General features: G+C 52.6%; 1 protein-coding gene and 1 pseudogene across 3 annotated transcripts; one reads left to right on the top strand and one right to left on the bottom strand.

The window, feature by feature from the left end:
- Positions 1–740: 740 nt before the first annotated feature.
- Positions 741–14,844, bottom strand: CCDC22 (coiled-coil domain containing 22). Of its 3 annotated transcripts, none has more exons than XM_055119929.1 (17): positions 14,641–14,844; positions 13,256–13,433; positions 7,117–7,249; positions 6,379–6,485; positions 6,150–6,297; positions 5,864–6,042; positions 3,704–3,901; positions 3,207–3,266; positions 2,996–3,127; positions 2,693–2,812; positions 2,483–2,599; positions 2,272–2,373; positions 2,075–2,182; positions 1,739–1,834; positions 1,507–1,566; positions 1,343–1,417; positions 741–1,047 (listed from the first exon to the last, which is right to left on the bottom strand). In XM_055119929.1, exons 1-17 carry the CDS (start codon positions 14,688–14,690, stop codon positions 934–936), a joined length of 1,977 nt encoding a protein of 658 aa, XP_054975904.1. In that variant the 5' UTR covers positions 14,691–14,844; the 3' UTR covers positions 741–933. The 3 variants fall into 3 exon arrangements, with proteins under 3 accessions (XP_054975904.1, XP_054975902.1, XP_054975903.1); XM_055119927.1 differs by having other exon boundaries at positions 6,150–6,216; positions 14,641–14,837; XM_055119928.1 differs by lacking the exon at positions 3,704–3,901 and having other exon boundaries at positions 742–1,047; positions 14,641–14,833.
- Positions 10,505–10,623, top strand: LOC129400168 (small nucleolar RNA SNORA48; annotated as a pseudogene).
- Positions 14,845–16,322: the final 1,478 nt, after the last annotated feature.

Genomic DNA, 16,322 nt, shown 5'->3' with positions numbered 1-16,322 from the left:
CCAGGGGCTGAAATGGGGTTGGGCAGCAGAAGCAGCTAGAGGCAGGGGCTTGGATGTGCCTACCAGGAGCAAGAAGTGAGGGGCACACTGTCTTGCCTGCCAGGGACCCAGCACCCAGCTGACCACCCACCACAGGTGCTGCACTGGGTCCCCCTACCCCCCTATCATACCACCCCTTACACACACAAGCTCTCTCCAGCTACACATGGCCCGCCTCGGTCATTCCCTTCAGGCCGGGGCCCGGAAAGTCCAGTCATGCCACCTAGACGCCACACAAACCCGGAACATGAGGAGACAGTCTCGAAGACTACCCCCACCACATCCAAGTCCTGTCCCGCCACCCCAAGGCCCTGAGCACACCCCCACAGCCCAGCTCTGCCCACAACCCAGGGCCTCCCCAGGTGCGCACCCAGATGCCCTCCCAGAAGCCACCTCAGCGATGTCAGAATCTCAGGCCCCAACAGGCCAGCCTGACAATCTCCTCAGTCACAAAGCCTGTTACAACATCCCTGGACACTGTGTGTGAAAAAAATGTCCACAAGGGTCCCCGGCCTGGTCCTTTGCATGCCTCACACTCATGACCATAAGCACTGACAACAAAATGTACCCCACCTCTCACCTGACACCCACCCCCTTCTTCCATCCTGTGCCCTGTGCCCCCTCAATGCCTCAGCAGACTGCAGACAGAGTCCCTTCTTTATTTAGTATCCAAAACCCCCACCCCATGCCCTCCCCAATAAACTACCAAGCTCCCATTTTCTCAACTGTCATGCCAGATAAGGGTTAGGGTTAGGTGGGAAGGGGTTTGGGTCTTAGGCCTCAGCCGGAGGAACTGAAAAACAACACAAGGTTTTGTCCGGACAAGTGCTTGGTATTTGCATCCAACAGCCCCCGATCCCGGATGTGGGGTGTTGGACCTCTGCTGGGGATTCTTCAGGTCTCGCGGAACCGGCCCAGGAGATTGGCATTCTCCTGGCGAAGGGCTCGGTAGTCCTCACGGATCTTCTCCAGGTTGCTGAGGGTCTTCTTGCCCATCTCTGTCTCGATCTGAGGCAAACACCCGTTGTCAGCACATGGGGCCCCATTCCCAGCTCCTGCTCGCCACCTCGCTCCGTTACACATGCACCCCTGTGTGTCCCCTCACCCAGCTGTATCTGGCCGTCTACCGTGCTCTTTGCAACATGGGAGGTGACCATCCTCCCCCCACCCCCTGAACTCAAGTTCACGCCTCTGCACATGGTCTCAGCAGGCAGGAGCTGAGACCAGGCCACCGCCTGGGATTCCAGACTCACCGAGCTGTGCCCCGGGGGAGTGGGGTTTCCCTCCCAACCCTACACCTCACCTGCTCCTCTAGGTCCCGAACCTCACGCATGATGGTGCCAGTGTCCTCAATGGTCTTGATGAGCTGGCTGCAATTCTGGGGATGGCAAGAGCCAAAAGACTCACGCCCCACTCTGTACCCTGGCTCACCAGCCCCCCGCCCTGTGCTCCACCTCCCTCCCTCACCTCATGCAGGGCAGCTAGGTACTTGTAGGCCTTCCGAACGGCATCATCCTTCTTAGCATCCTGAGCAGTGAGACGGGACATTAAATACCTATGTGGGATGGCCCACCCCCATCCTCCCGATACCATCCAGGCCCCGACAAGGCCACCATCTCCTACCCCCCACCAGAAAGGTTAGCCTCCATGGGCAAGGCTCACCCAGAGCCCAGGCCCTAGCCACCACCTGGCCCCGCACCTTGAATACCAGCTCATCAGTCACAGCAAATGTCCGGTCCAGCTTCCCAGAGAGGGAGTTGATTTCTTTCTGAAGCTCCTTTGTGTCAGACAGGATCTGGTAGAGAACAGGGCTGGGCATGAGCCCATAGAGCCACCTTGGGCCAGCAGGCCAGCAAAGAGTACTCAAGGCGACGCACTGCCCTCCAGAGAAGGCCTGTGTGGTCACCGCAGCAGGTGCTGGAGTGGATGCTGCGGGGCTGTTGTGTGGCGGCTTCTCTGAGGAGGGAGAAGGTCGCCAAGGGACCACACGACTTCTGGGCACAGGGCACACCCTCCCCTGGTTCGAGGGCACAACCTTCGTGATCTCTTCCTTCTGCTTCTGGATGTTGCCCACGATCTCCAGGATGCGCTGGGTGTAAGACAGCCGGGACACATCTCTGGGCAGGCTCTCCAGCTCCACCATCTAGGCAGAGACATGGCAGGCAGTCCCCCAGGACCCACATCTGATCAACTCCCCATCCCCCCCACCAGAATTCCCCGCCTGGGCCTTACCAGCTGCTTGTAGACATCCTCCTTCCTGCGAGCTTCATCAGCCGCTGCCCGGACGCTCTGGTGCAGTTCTTGGATCTCGGCAAGCCGTCGAGAAGATTCCAGCTATCAGCACCCCAGGGGTGGAGGGCCGTGAGCAGAGGCAGAGGCAGGGAGACGACCCCTGTTGAGGCCCCCAGTCTGTCCCCCCAGCAATCCCAGTCCCAGGACACACCTCTCTGGATTCCTGGAGCTGGCGAAGGTGGCGGTACTCTTCGAGGAGGGGCACCCGGTGCTTCTCCCACTGTTCCGCCAAGTGGATGACCCGCTGGGCACTGCTCTCCACCAGAAGCTGGGGACGGTGATGGGAGGCAGGGATGTGTCACATACAGATGGGTCCTTCCCACTGCACATGCTGCCCCGCCACTGCCCACCCCAGCCCCACCTGGAGCTTGGCGAGGTTGGTCGGCCCATCAGGCAGCAGCTCCACGGCCTGGCTCTGGACGCGCAGTGCCTGCTCCCGCTCGGCCATGCTCTGCTCGTTCTCCTGACACTCGCTCTCCACCTGGCACCCAGGAAACCCACTCCCAGTCAGTGGGGAAGCACCGGCACATATCCCAGTTCATCGACCTGTATCAAGTCTGCGAAGGGCTGGCTTCACCCCTGTGCCCATAGCTGGTAACGCCCTCTTTTAGCCCCTAGAGGTCCCTGTCACTATCCTGGCCAGTGCCCCCCCTCCGCCGTGCACCTGTGCAATGTTGAGGCCCAGTGCCCTCATTATGGCTTCGAACTCATCAATGCCGCGCTCCACCTCATCCAGCTCCCGCCGGAGTGCCTCTAGCTCCTCCTCTTCAGCTGCCTGCGTGTCCTGGGGCATAGGCTAAGTGTGTGGGGGGGAAATGATCAGGCCCCACACATGGAGAAGGACCTGAGACCATCCCCACCAGTGCCCTGCTTACCTGTTCGGACTGCTCGGGAGTCAGCACATCTGACACCACAGCTACCTGGGCCTCGGGCTCCTAGAGGACAGAACAGGGGGCCAGCTACCCATCAAAGTCTGGCCCCCTCCGCCCCACAGAACCCTCCACCCCCAGCGGCAACTGCCACTGGCCCGGGACTCTAGCACCCTCAGTGATCTCAGAATCAAGTCCCGACCTTGACCACACTCCTGAGTGACCCCCTGCCCCAATCACACTGCCCAGCCACTCTGCCCATGGAAGGTGGGGAGCCCCGCTGGGGTGGCCGTCCAAGGGGCTAAATCAAGGCAGCTTAGAATGCTGCAGTTTGCACACACAATGCCCTGCACCCTTCCTTCACCAAGCGCTCCGAGAACCAGTGTACCCCTCGGGGAACGCCTCCACGTGAGGAAGAGGGCAGCCTGAGTGGGGGATGAATGGTGACAGCACTCTGCCAGCCTAAGCACCTCCTCCACACCTCCACTCCCAGGTCCACCCACCCCGTGAAAGGTGAACTTCTCCGAGTGCATAAAGCGGGAGCCCTTGGGAACATCAGTCTCATCCCTGCCGCCCCAGGCCTGCAGCATCTCGCCCAAGTCTTGCTCGGGTTCAAAGGCTTCCGGGTGGCTAGAGGCCTGGCGCAGCTGTTCAGCCATGTACTTCTTCAGCTGCTGCTGCTGCTGCGCCCATGCGTCCTCCTGGAAACAGAGGGTGGCCGATGGCAGGGTGTGGAGGCCTGCCGGGGCCCCATTTCTTCCTGGGAGTTCACACCCTGAGGTGTCTTGGCTAAGCCACACCCAGAAGCCCACCTCGCCCACTGAGGGCCCGGGGCTCACAGCAACCACTGGCTGGCCAGCTCCCCAGGGCCTGGGATCTTGTTTCCCATGCCACAGAGGACAGTGGGAAAGAAGAGGCACCTGCAACCCCCAAGCCAGAAAGCAACCCCCAAAAGGCCTTGTGGGGACAGAGCAGACAGTGTCCGAGGGTGCTGGGCACAGAAGGGGCAGCGTCCAAGACCGGAATGCAGAGAGACGAGACCAGAGGCAGTGTTGAGACAACCCGGGAGATCTGCTTATGAACGCGGTGTCAGAGGGTATGAAGAGCCATCACTGCTCCTTTTTTCAGGTACGAAAATGGCCTGGCCTTGCATGTATGATGGGTTCCATCCCTGGCACCGCCAAAACACACAAAAACTGGAGCCAGAGAGATAGTACAGCGGGTTAGGCGCTCGCCTTGCACACAGTCAACCCAGGTTCGATCCCAGATACCACATAAGAGTCCCCCAAGCCCCTTCAAGAGTGATCCCTGAGGACAGAGCCAGAAGCAAGCCCTAATCACAGCTAGGTGTGGCCCCAAATCTCAATACCAAACACACACACACACACACACACACAAAAGGTTTATATTCAAAAGAGAATGCCCTTCGAAGTTACAAGATGTGTGCTTAAGTATGCAGAGTTGAATTGGTTATGTCTGAGATTTGCTTTAAAAGAATACAGAATAAGAGCCTGAGAGAGACAACGCAGTGGGCAGGGTGCCTGCCTTGCACATGGCTAACCCAGTTTCGATCCCCAGCACTCCATATAGTGCCGTAAGTCCCACCAGGAGTGATCGCTGAGCACAGAGCTGGGAGCAATCCCTGAACACTGCTGAGTGTGGCCCCAAAACAAAAATTAAAAAAAAAACCCCAAAAATGAATAAATAGCAGTAAAGGAGGTAGGAACAGAAAAAAAAATACACAGATGTGGACAGAAAGGAGAGAGAGTGTTGACAGAGGCAAGGGAATGGATCCAGAGGAGACAAAGGGAAGGGGGGGGGGGCAGAAGTAGAGGAAGAGAGACAAAGTGCAAAATGCAGACACAGGACCAGGGATGGGAGTCAGGTGGTAAAATATATGTCTTGATGCGAAAGGCCCAGGGTTCAATCCCCGGCACTGCCAGGTGTAGTATCCTGGGTGGCCCCAACACCACCAGGTGTCACCCCCAGATGATCTATTTCCAATGAAGAGGCAGAGAGAGGGTGTAAGAGCCAGACGACGACAAGGAGTAGAAGAGACAGTGCAGAAATCCAGAGACAGAACAAAAGGCGTAAGCACAGCAGTGGCACAGATACGGAGACAGCACGAGGCACAGAGGCAGGAGAGCAGATAACAGCAGAGGGAGGGCCGGAGTGACAGAACAATGGGGAGGGTGCTTGGCCTTGCACACAGCTGCTCCCCAGCACTCCATATGGTCTCCCTAAGCCCCATCAGGAGTGATCACTGAGCACAGAGCCAGGAATAAGCCCTGAGCACCGTCGTTGTGTCCCCAAAACAAAAGAACCAAAAAAATTGCACAGGAATGCGGATCAGTCCTGAGGCTGGCAGCAATTGCCGAGACCATGAGCGCGAGGGCAGGGGGTGGGGGGAGGGAGACAATCTCCACCACCCGCATGTCTCAGAGCCGGGCCCTCCCAGCCCCGTGGAGGGACAATGCCACTGGCTCAGGGGCCCCGATCTTAGTGACTCGGGGCTGAGTGCGGAGCACAAAGAGGGGAGAGCATGGAAGAGAGGGGAAACATGGGGGGACGAGAAGGGCCAGAGGGCCAGCAAGATGCCCAAGTACACAGCAATGCATGAAAGGAAGCAGGCTAGCGGCCAGGAGCCGGGCACGGGTGCATACCTGGGTGGGGTGGCAGGGGGCGTGGAGGACCCAGCCCTCATTCCCAGGCTGGCCCTGGCCTGTGTAATCGCTGGCCTGGAAAGTGTGGCATTCCATGAAGGATGCTGCTCTCTCAGGGACCTCGGGCACCTGTCTGGTGGCTGGGAGCAGCTGGGCGCTGGCCTGATACTCCCGGAGCTCTGCGGCAAGAAGAGAGGCAGGCCAAAGGCTGCCACCTGGCCCCGGGGGCAGGTTCAGCTCTCCCCCCCGCCCCCCGCCCGCAACTGCTCCCTCAGATCCCACTCACCTGCCTCAGAGTTCATCTCGGCCATGACCACCTTGTTGAAATTAAAAAGCTTCTCCGGAGCCGTGTTCTGGGAGAGAGAAGCAGGGTCAGAGACTGCAGTGTGCAGCGACGGCGAAGTGTCTGAGCGGCACGGAATCTGAGCTCCTCCCTGGGAACAAGGGAGGCGAGGCAGAGATAAGCCAAGCTGGGCAGGAGCTGGCCGGGGGGCGGGGGGGTTAGGGTGCCCCACCTGGAGGTTTTCCAGATTGGGAATGCAACGGCGGGATGGGAACGAGGACGAGGTCATCTGCTGCCCAAGTTTGCCAGCGATGGAACGGAAGAGAATAGCTGAGTCACCTACGGACACAGCAGAGAGGGTGTCAAGCAGGTGAGGGTGACGGGTCCAAAGCTGCAGACCCTGGGAGAGCAGTTGCTACTCCCAGACCCCTCCCGCCACTCCAGACAGGCATCTTCATGGCATACATTACCGTTAGCAATAGCCTCGGCTGTTCCACCAGGCACTTACTTTACAGCTCACTGTCCCGGCTCAGGCTGCTCAAAGATGTGCCCTTCCCAGATCTAGCAGAGCAGCCTGGGACTAAGGTCGGGAGGAAAATGCCGAAAACCCACAGGGATATGGCACCCAGGAAGACTGCCCGGAGGAGGAGGCCCATAGGGCTGTGCCTGGAGCACCTCTAAGAGGTGACATGGAAATAGAAGGAAAGCTCCTAGGTTAACAATGAATACAAATGAGGCTAAGGTATCTGAGAGATGCATCTAAAGGGGTCCAGAAGGGGCTAGTATGAGAATGGAGCAGGCATGAGGAGGGGGCAGGGGGTGAGCTCAGAAGGACCCTCCTAGCACCTCTCCCCACCTGCAGCCACCTTCCCGGGCACCCACTCACCCAGTCCTTTTCTGCTCCCTCACTCCTTAAGGACCCATACCCACCACCACACCTGTAACAGAAACACCCCAGACCCCACCACACCTGCAGGCTGGTCTGCATCCTCAGAGGTATCAGTGGGCAGACGCTCGACCAAGAAGAGCAGCAGGTCCCGGAGGTCAGGCTCACTGGGGTACAGGAAGTTCTGGTAGCCCAGCTCCAGTGGGTAGCCCAGGTCCTGGGAGGGGCAGAAGGCGTGAGAGGGCCTAAGACCACCAATATGCTTGCTCTCACTAATCGCCAATCTCTGAACCACCTTGGGGCTTGGCAAAGACTCTAGAGGCCTCTGGGGAAGGCACGAGGTGAAGAGTGACCACTCCAAAAAGGATAGAATAAGACCCAAGTGCTGGTCTTTCTAGACACGCTTCAGAATCTAGAAGCCACCAAAGGGACGCTGGGTAAGTTGGGAGAAACAATCGGAGCTCATACCAGAGGCAAAGAGCAAATCCACTTCATATAGAATCATCATTGTTTCCCTTGCATGTGGCTGACACACATCCACAGGCAAGGTTCTATCCCTGGCATCACATACGGTTCCCTGCATCCCACCAGAAGTGATACTTGAGCATAGAGGCAGGAGTATCCCCTGAGAATCACCAGGTGTGACCCAAAAACAAAATCAGAGTAAGTCATAGCACTGGAGAGAGAATATGGCAGGTAGCGTGCTTGCCTTGCACACAGCAACCTGGGTTCTTTCTCTGGTACCACAGAGTCCCCCAACCCCCACCAGGAGTGAGCACAGAGCCAGAAGTAAGCCCTGAGCCCTGCTGGTTGTGACCCTAAGCTAGATATGTAATACAGATGTAACAGTAAAATAAAACAATGCAGTCCTGTTTGAACTCGTTTAAAGAAGAGCTACACAAGAAATTTTTGTAGCAAAGAAGGGAGCCTATGTGCTACTTAGTAGATATGATTAAATTTTCTGAATACAAATGTGATCTTGGTGTTTGGATATGACAGAGAATGTCCTTGTCCTATTTTTTTCTTTGTTGGTCATTTGGGTCATGTCCAGCAGTGCTGGGGCTACTCCTGGCTCTGCTTTCAGGGGCTGCACCTGGGGGGTTCAAGGTTCTGGGGATCAAATCCAGGTCAGCTATATGCAAGCAAACACTTTGCCTGCTATACTATGTCACTCATTCCTAAAATATCCTTTGATTTAGGAGGAGGCACAGAGAAAGTTTGTTTTATAAGTGTGAAATGTCACATGATGTCTGACAGTTGGAAGTGGTGATCCTGCAAAACAATGTATATGTTCTTATATATACAGTTACAGAGGGAAAAAGATTTTAACAACGCAGAAGCTAGGAGAAGGGTAGGGTAGGCAGGTGTTCACTGGCCTATTTTTGTGTGTGTTTTTCTGGGGTGTTTTTGTTTTTTAGAGGAACCACAACCAGTGGTGCTCATGGCTTACTCCTGACTTTGCACTCAGGACTCAGTCCTTAGACTGCTTGGGGGACCAAATACAGTGCTGGGGATCAAATCTGAGTTGTCCACATGCAAGACAAAGCTCCCGACTGCTGTTCTATCTCTAGGGTCCTCATTGGTCTATTTTCACTCTTTTTTTTAAAACTTTTTTATTGAATTATTGTGAGACAGACCAGTACAAAGCTGTTCATGACTGGATTTCAATCCTATGGCATTCCCACACCCATCCCTCCACCACTGCACATTTTCCCAGCACCAGTGTCCCCAGACTCCCTCCTATCACACCCTCTACCCCCCTGCTATTTTCATTTTTCTTTATTTTTGAGCATTTTTGGTTCTGTTTGGGGGCCACACCAGGCAGTGATCAGAGGGTTTACTCTTGGCTCTGTGCCCAGAGACCTCCCCTGGCGGTGCTTGGGGAATCATATGTAGCACCAGGAATCTAACTGGAGTCAGTCATGTGCAAGGGAAGTGTCTTAACCCCTGGACTATCTTTTGGGCCTTTTATTTGAATTTTGTTTGGTTTAAATATAAACTATAACTTTATTTTTTTTCTTCTTCGTATTTTTATTATTTTTATTTTTAAAAAATTTTTATTAGTGAATCACCGTGAGGTAGTTACAAACTTATGAACTTTCATGTTTGCATTTTGTTTACATCCCTCCACTAGTGCCCATTCTCCTCCACCAATGTTCCCAGTATCCCTCCCACCACCCCCACCCCAACCTGCCCCTGCGGCAGGGCATTCCCTTTTGTTCTCTCTCCTGTTGGATGTTGTAGTTTGCAAGAGTGGCCATCATGTTCGGTCTCTTTTATTTGAATTTTTAATAGGGGCCACACACAGTCTGATGGTTTGGTGCCAGAAAAAAATAAATTACTATGGTTGAAATCCAGCCCATTCTGACTGCACTCATTTGTGGAGTGTAGGGTAGCATCATATGAGGCTGCACCCAGGACGGTAGATACAAGGGCCAAGGGGATTGCTCCATAGCTGGAAGCCTGCTTCATGAGCGGAGGGGAGAAGGCAGATGGAATAGAGAAGGGATCACTAAGAAAATGATGACTGGAGGAACTAGTTGGGATGGGAGATGCATGCCGAAAGTAGATAATGGACAAAACATGATGACCTCTCAGTGTCTGTGTTGCAAGCCATAATGCCCCAAAGTAGAGAGTATAGGGAATATTATCTGCCATGGAGGCAGGGGGAGGGTGGGAAAGGGAGGTATACTAGGGATACTGGTGGCGGGAAATGTGCACTGGTGGAGGGATGGGTGTTTGATCATTGTGAGATTGTAACCCAAACATGAAAACTTGTAACTATCTCATGGAGATATAATAAAATTTAAAAAAATTTTAAAAAAGAAATCCAGCCCATTCTACTACTGGTCAATAAGGCACTGGGTCAGTTATTTAACTGGCCAGCAGCAAAGTTTCCACCTGTGAAAAGACACTAGTCCCATTTTCCCTGTGTAGTGGGGAAAAGTCGAGACACTTTATGGGGAGAAAGACCCCAGCAGGGTTCCAGATAGAGGGAAAGCAAGTCTGTTTTTGCCTAAGATGCTGTTGGTCTAGAGCTCTGGGAGACCCTAAAGTAAGATTCCTTAAACTCAAATCCCTCGGCCAATCACTTCAACCTTCTATTCTATTTACTAATCTGCAAAAGGGGCTCCCAGCAATACCTACCTTAAAGACTTATCAAGATAATCATTTGAGTTACCACAGTTTAACACAAGGCCCAGCCCAGAGTACACACTTACCCAGTGTCATGATTACCCTCTGTGTGTGCCAGGTCATGACACAAGACATATTTATTTAACAGGGTCATGGTCAAAAAATGGTGTGAAAACCACTGGCTTTTAAGCTACTTTACTTGGGGTATATTCTAACACCTGAAATCAAAATAGTTGTGACTGACACAGTAACTCATTCCAGGAATTGGGGGTGGGCGTTGTGAAGTGATAGACACCAAAATATGGAGGTGGCTGAGAGGCAGAAAGAAGTGACAGAATGTCCCTGTGCATGAGAGAGGGGCATCTGGTTAGTGGCACCCGTGTCACAGTTGCCTGGAACAAAGCAATTCCTTGTTTATCCCAGCATGGTTTCTGGTCTGTGCCTCTGGACACAGAATGCAAGGTTAATTTCAGTAATATATTTCATCTGGAGTGGAGAGATAGCACAGTGGGTAGGGCCTTGCACACGGCCGACCCAGGTTCGATTCCTCTGTCCCTCTCGGAGAGCCCAGCAAGCTACCGAGAGTATTTGGTATGCCAAAAACAGCAACAAGTCTCACAATAGAAACGTTACTGGTGCCCACTCGAGCAAACTGAACAATGGGACGACAGTGCTATGACAGTGCTACAGTCTATTTTATTTAGTTCATGCTTGTTCTTGGTGTAGTTTGAGTTGTTAGCTATTTAGATCCGTTTTCCTATGTTTTGGTGAAAGAAATATAGTCAAAGTGCTTAAAAAAATGCCAGGCTTTTTTTTCTTTTTTGGGTCACACCCGGCGATGCACAGGGGTTACTCCTGGCTCATGCACTCAGGAATTACTCCTGGCGGTGCTCAGGGGACCATATGGGATGCTAGGAATCAAACCCCAAAACACACACACACACAAAAAAAAAAGCCGGGGTGGGGCACATACAGACAGACGCCACAAGGCGGCAGTGCTAAGCTGTGCTACAAGGATAGCCGTTAACACAAAGGGACCAAACACAGGCTCTTCCCAAACCATTGAAAAAAAAAAAAGGTCCTTGACTACAGTTAGTGTGAGTATAGTCCATCAACATCAAATCCAGCGAGAGAGCATGAAGATGAGAAAAGCAGAGAACTGAGAAAAGTCTGACCCACTCCCAAGCCCTCCTGAACACCTCTGAAAACAGAGAAGTCATCGCTTCCCCTTGAGAAACTGCCATCTTCACTTCAGGAAGCTGCCAAGAGCCCAAGGCGGGAAAAACAAGGCAATCCTGAGACCTCTGAGGTGTGTTACAAATGGAGAGAAAATACACAAGCAAATCGGGAGTCTCGAAGTTTACCTGAACCCCAGTCTCAGTGTTCCACTGTCCCTCCAGCACCATGCAAAGGATGCTCAGTGTGCTTCTCGCATTCATTGTGTTTTCACAGGTCGCTAGAATACAGGCAGCCGGGGCAGGTGGCTGCATAATATAAAGCTGATATCTCCTGTTTCATATTATCTCACCCCTCTCCTTTGTGAAGGCACTGGGATTTAGAGTGCTGTTAATGTCTCAGGAATACAATCCTGCTACACCATACCACCCCCAGAGCATGCCCTCCCTCCACCACTGCCTCTGTGGGCTTCTCTTTTCCCTCCTCCCAACCACACTTAGCAAACTCAGCTCAACAGGCAGATACTAGGGGGTCTGTATTAACTCACGTTTTTGTTTTGGGGGAGCCACGCCCAGTAATGCCCAGGACTTACTCCTAGCTCTGGGCTCTGGGAACATTCCTGGAGGGACGCGGGGATGCCAGGAATCTGACCTCAGGAATTACTCCTGGTGGTGCTTGGGGGACCATATGGGATGCCACAGCTTGAATCCAGGTGGGCTGTGTGCAAGGCAAACACCTTACTTGCTGTACTAGCCCCCAGCCCCTTAACTCACTTTTAAATCATAGCAACTCCAAATGCTAGGTTCAATTCTCACACCCATCTAACACACAGGGAAACAAGTTCGAAAAAGTTAAGAGACTGGCTCGAAAGTGCAGGGCTAGGGGCTGGAGTGACAGTACAGTGGGCAGGGTGTTTGCTTTGCACGCAGCTGACCCAGGTTCGATTCCCAGCATCCCATATGGTCCCCTGAGCACCGCCAGGAGTAATTCCTGTGTGCAGAGCCAGGAGTAACCCCTGTGCATCACCGGGTGTGACCCAAAAAGCAAAAAAAAAAAAAAAATAAAGTGCAGAGCTAGAGTGTAAAGAGGATAAATAAATGCTATTACTCAGAGACCTTAGATGCCTAAGCAGACCTGGTTTTGTACAGGGAAGGCATGAGTGCTTCACCAGAACACACCCTGGACTATAGAGACTGTTTGGGGGAAGAGTTTCCAGAGAGGCAGGATGCCGGCGACTGCCTCGGGGACAATGGGGCCGCCATGGATGTAGTGAACAATACAGCTTCCTCTAGGTAAGCATCCCTCCCTGCAGCCCCATGTGATCTATAAAGAGTGGCCAATCACAGGACCCCATGGGCTCAGCCATGTGATCCTGGCTGGGCCAATCAAAGATATAGTAAATGATGCATTGCAGAGGGAGTGATGACCAGGGTCTTTATTGAAACTGGTAAACAGACAAAGGAAAATTTCTTGGAGCTATGCTTAAATAAAATGTGGCAGCCAGGTGTAAACTGAATCAACCTCTTTTCTGCTCAAAAATCACTCACCTTGAATCCTCTTGATTTCATGATCTGGACCCTTGAACAGTTTCATTCTACAGCCAGCAATTTTTTTTTATTCTGCATTTGTCTTTTGCTTATTTGGGGGCCACACCCAGCAGTGCTCAGGGCTTATCCTGGCTCTGTGCTCAAGGATCAAACCCAGGTCGGCTGTGTGCAATGCAAGAAAGCACCTTACCCACTGTGCTATGTCTAAGGCCCAAGCCAGCAGCTTCCAACCACTAATTCCCGAATCACTTCATCATCAGCCACAGGGAGTAAGCTTGGCAGGGAGAAAAGGTGATGGTTTCTAAGGAGCTCGGTGGCTCTGCGGAGGTGGAAGAGACTGTGTGTTTTAGGAGGGGGGCACTCACCATACAGGCCTGAGCCAGACTCATGGCCAGGCGGAAGCGTGCAGACATGGCAAGTGGCAACAGGTGGCTGAGGCTAGAGCCCACAGGAGGGTTGATCACGCGCAAGCAGCGCACCACAGCTTCTACCACCAGCTCCGTGTTGAAGGCCCGCAGAGATTGCACCTCTGGAGGAATTTCCCTGAAGAAGAAAGAAGCAGGTTTGATTGGGGTGAGGCAGGTAAGGAGTCAGGAAACAGGAATCGGGTGGTGCTGCCCTCTGGAAGCCTCAGCACTCACATTCAGGAGGGTAAAACAACCACAGGACACACCCTCGGTGTTGGTGGTGACTGAGACTTCTGGGGAGGGGGGATTGGACCACACCCAGCAGGGCTCAGGGGTCACTCCTGGCTCTGAGCTCAGGAATCACTCCTGGCGGTATTTGTGGGACCTTCTGCCATGGATCAAACTCAAGGCCTCCCCTCCAGTTAAAGGTGAAAACTTTCATTTGGAAAACTATGAAGACCTGGAGAAGTCACCCAGCCTGGGTGTAGGAAAACAGGTGGTTGGAAGAGATCTGAGTTCAGAAAAATCTCCATCTTTCCCTATGCTTAAAAGTCTCACATTTTCTAGACGGTGGAAATGTGCAAAAAGGAATCATCGCTGGGTTTGTGGATCTTCCACTTCCGTGTTCTTGACGCGTCAAAGGGTCCGAGATATTCAGCTGCTAGGATTGGGAGACTGGATTTGGGAAAGTTGAGGTTTGGGGAAATTACAAATGTGAAGGCCCTGGCTATCAAGAGCCTTGGATATTCAAACAATGCAGAATTTCAAACAATTCAGGCTCCCTAGACGTTAGCATCTTGGGTTTTTAGGGCTCTTGAAAGTCAGGTCACCAAGCATCTCAGGGAGCCAGATTTTAGGGTCCTGGGATTTGAAAAGTCCCAGGTGATGGGACTCCGGATTTGAAAGTTCCCAAATATCAAATCCCAGGATTGGGGGGTGGGGGCGGGGTGGGTGATTTTAACTTTCTTGATTTTAAGGTTACAGGTGTCTCGGGTTTTCCAGACATCAGAATCCCAGGGTTCTGGTGTGGAAATCCACAATTTTCAAGGTTCCATCCTGGAGGCGCCTGGGTTTTAATTAAGGTCTCCAGATTTTATAGGGTTACCAATTTGAGGCCAAAAGTTTTGAAATTCCCTTAAGGGGTGTGGGCTGCGTCTGCACGAAGAGGGAGGAGGATTAAGATGAAGAACATGAAGCCTTGGATGTCAAGGTTGGGGGAGGGGGAAGGTCCCCAGGTGATATGGATTCCCAGTTTCCCAGCCCTGGTGCCGGGGGAATAGGGAATCCCAGTTTTCCAGTCCCGGATGTGGGCATTCCGGGCTGGCCGGGGGCTAAGTCCTTACGTGCCAGCCTGGCGCAGGGAATGGATGAGGATTCGGTCTGCTTCTTCCATGATGGAGCGATGTCCGACTATGGCGCTGGGTCCAGTGCCGGTGAGAGCTGGACAAACGCAGCGGCAAAAGCACCCACTCTGCAGTCTTGGTCCTAGTAGTGTCACGGGGTGAGTCGGGGCAACTGGGAAATGTAGTTCCGAGAGCCTCCACAGCGAATGAGAAACCAGGCTAACGGGCGCCCCTGGGGGGAAAATGCGCGCGCACTGCTGGTCACGCAACGGCTGCTGGAAATTGTAGTTTGGTAGTTCTTCCTCCTGCCGTTCCGCGGGCTGTTCCTGGTACATGCGTTTAAGGCAGCATGCAAAAGCGTACAAATTAAGGGCCGGGGGGCGGGGAGGGCGGGTAGCGCAAAGCGGGTGGGTTTGTGTTTCAGCCCTGCAACTTGCTAAGTCTGCAACTACGCGCAAATTGCTCAACTTCCCTATTTCTTTGTTTCCTCTGTAAAATGGCATCATTGAGAGCAGGGGTGGCGTCCATATTCCTGATTGGATCATCAGAAATGTGTATTTTAGCGCCGAAGAGAGAATACGGCAGCTAACGCGTTTGCTTTGCACGCCGTTCAGTCCCTGCCTCCGCATTTGGTGCCCGCCGGGAGTGATCCTGAGCAGAGCCAGGAATAAGCCCTGAGGACAGAGCCAGGAATAAGCCCTGAGCACAGCTGGGTGTGACCCAAAAACTAACAAATAAGCGTGTATTTTATAGTGAGGCCTCTGATGGTTGCGTCTGTACTGAACATGCGCAGCTGTATTGTTTTGCTATTACCTAAACAAAATAGATTCACAACTACCGTTGACCCTTGGAGAAAGGGAGGGAGAGGGATCTTAATTAGCCAACCCTCCCCCACTGCCTCCACGGGAAAACATCTACATACAACCCTCACTTGAACCCAGAGACTCGCCCGGGCAAGGCATGCGTGCACTCTGTCACTGACCCACGTCCACCCCCGCACAACTTTTTGATTACCCCAAGTTTATTTGCTTATATCGCCTGCTGTGAACAGAGAACCTTACCAATGAAACAAATCACTAATTTATACCTATTTTGTGTTGTATGTCATATTCTGTGTTCTTATTACAAACTCAGCTAGACAAAAGAAAATGTGCTCAAGAAAATCATTAAGTACCTCTACACAAATGGAATCTAGAGGCATTCAGAATGGGCCAGTGTTTGACATACCATTGTAGGCTTTCCTACAATATAGCCCCCAACAAAACTAGGCTCCCCAGGCCCTTGGAAATATAATTATTTACCTTCATACCAAAAACAGTTAGAATGGCACCAAAATCTGCATGTGGTGTATACCTGGGTCAACTTTGAGCAGTTAGAAGGTACAGTGAGACCTAAAGTCTTTATTTGGGGTGGGGGGTACACCAGATGGTAGTTAGGGCTTACTTCTGTCAGTGCTCAGGGGACCATATGGGGTGCTGGGGACTGAACCCCAGCCAGCCACATGAAAGGTAAATGCCCTCCCCACTGTACTATCTGTCCAACTCCAAAACATAAAGTTCTTAAGAGTCTGTCTAAAACAGGATGACTCCTGAGCGCAGAGCCAGGAGTGACTCCTAAGCATCACCAGATGTGACCTCAAAATAAACAAAAATTTCTACCTAAAACCAACTGTCACTGTCATC

This window comes from Sorex araneus, chromosome X, assembly GCF_027595985.1.
Source record: "Sorex araneus isolate mSorAra2 chromosome X, mSorAra2.pri, whole genome shotgun sequence".
Lineage (NCBI taxonomy): Eukaryota > Metazoa > Chordata > Mammalia > Eulipotyphla > Soricidae > Sorex > Sorex araneus.
Note: the sequence above shows the minus strand (reverse complement) of the source record. Positions and strands in the feature narration are given on the sequence as shown.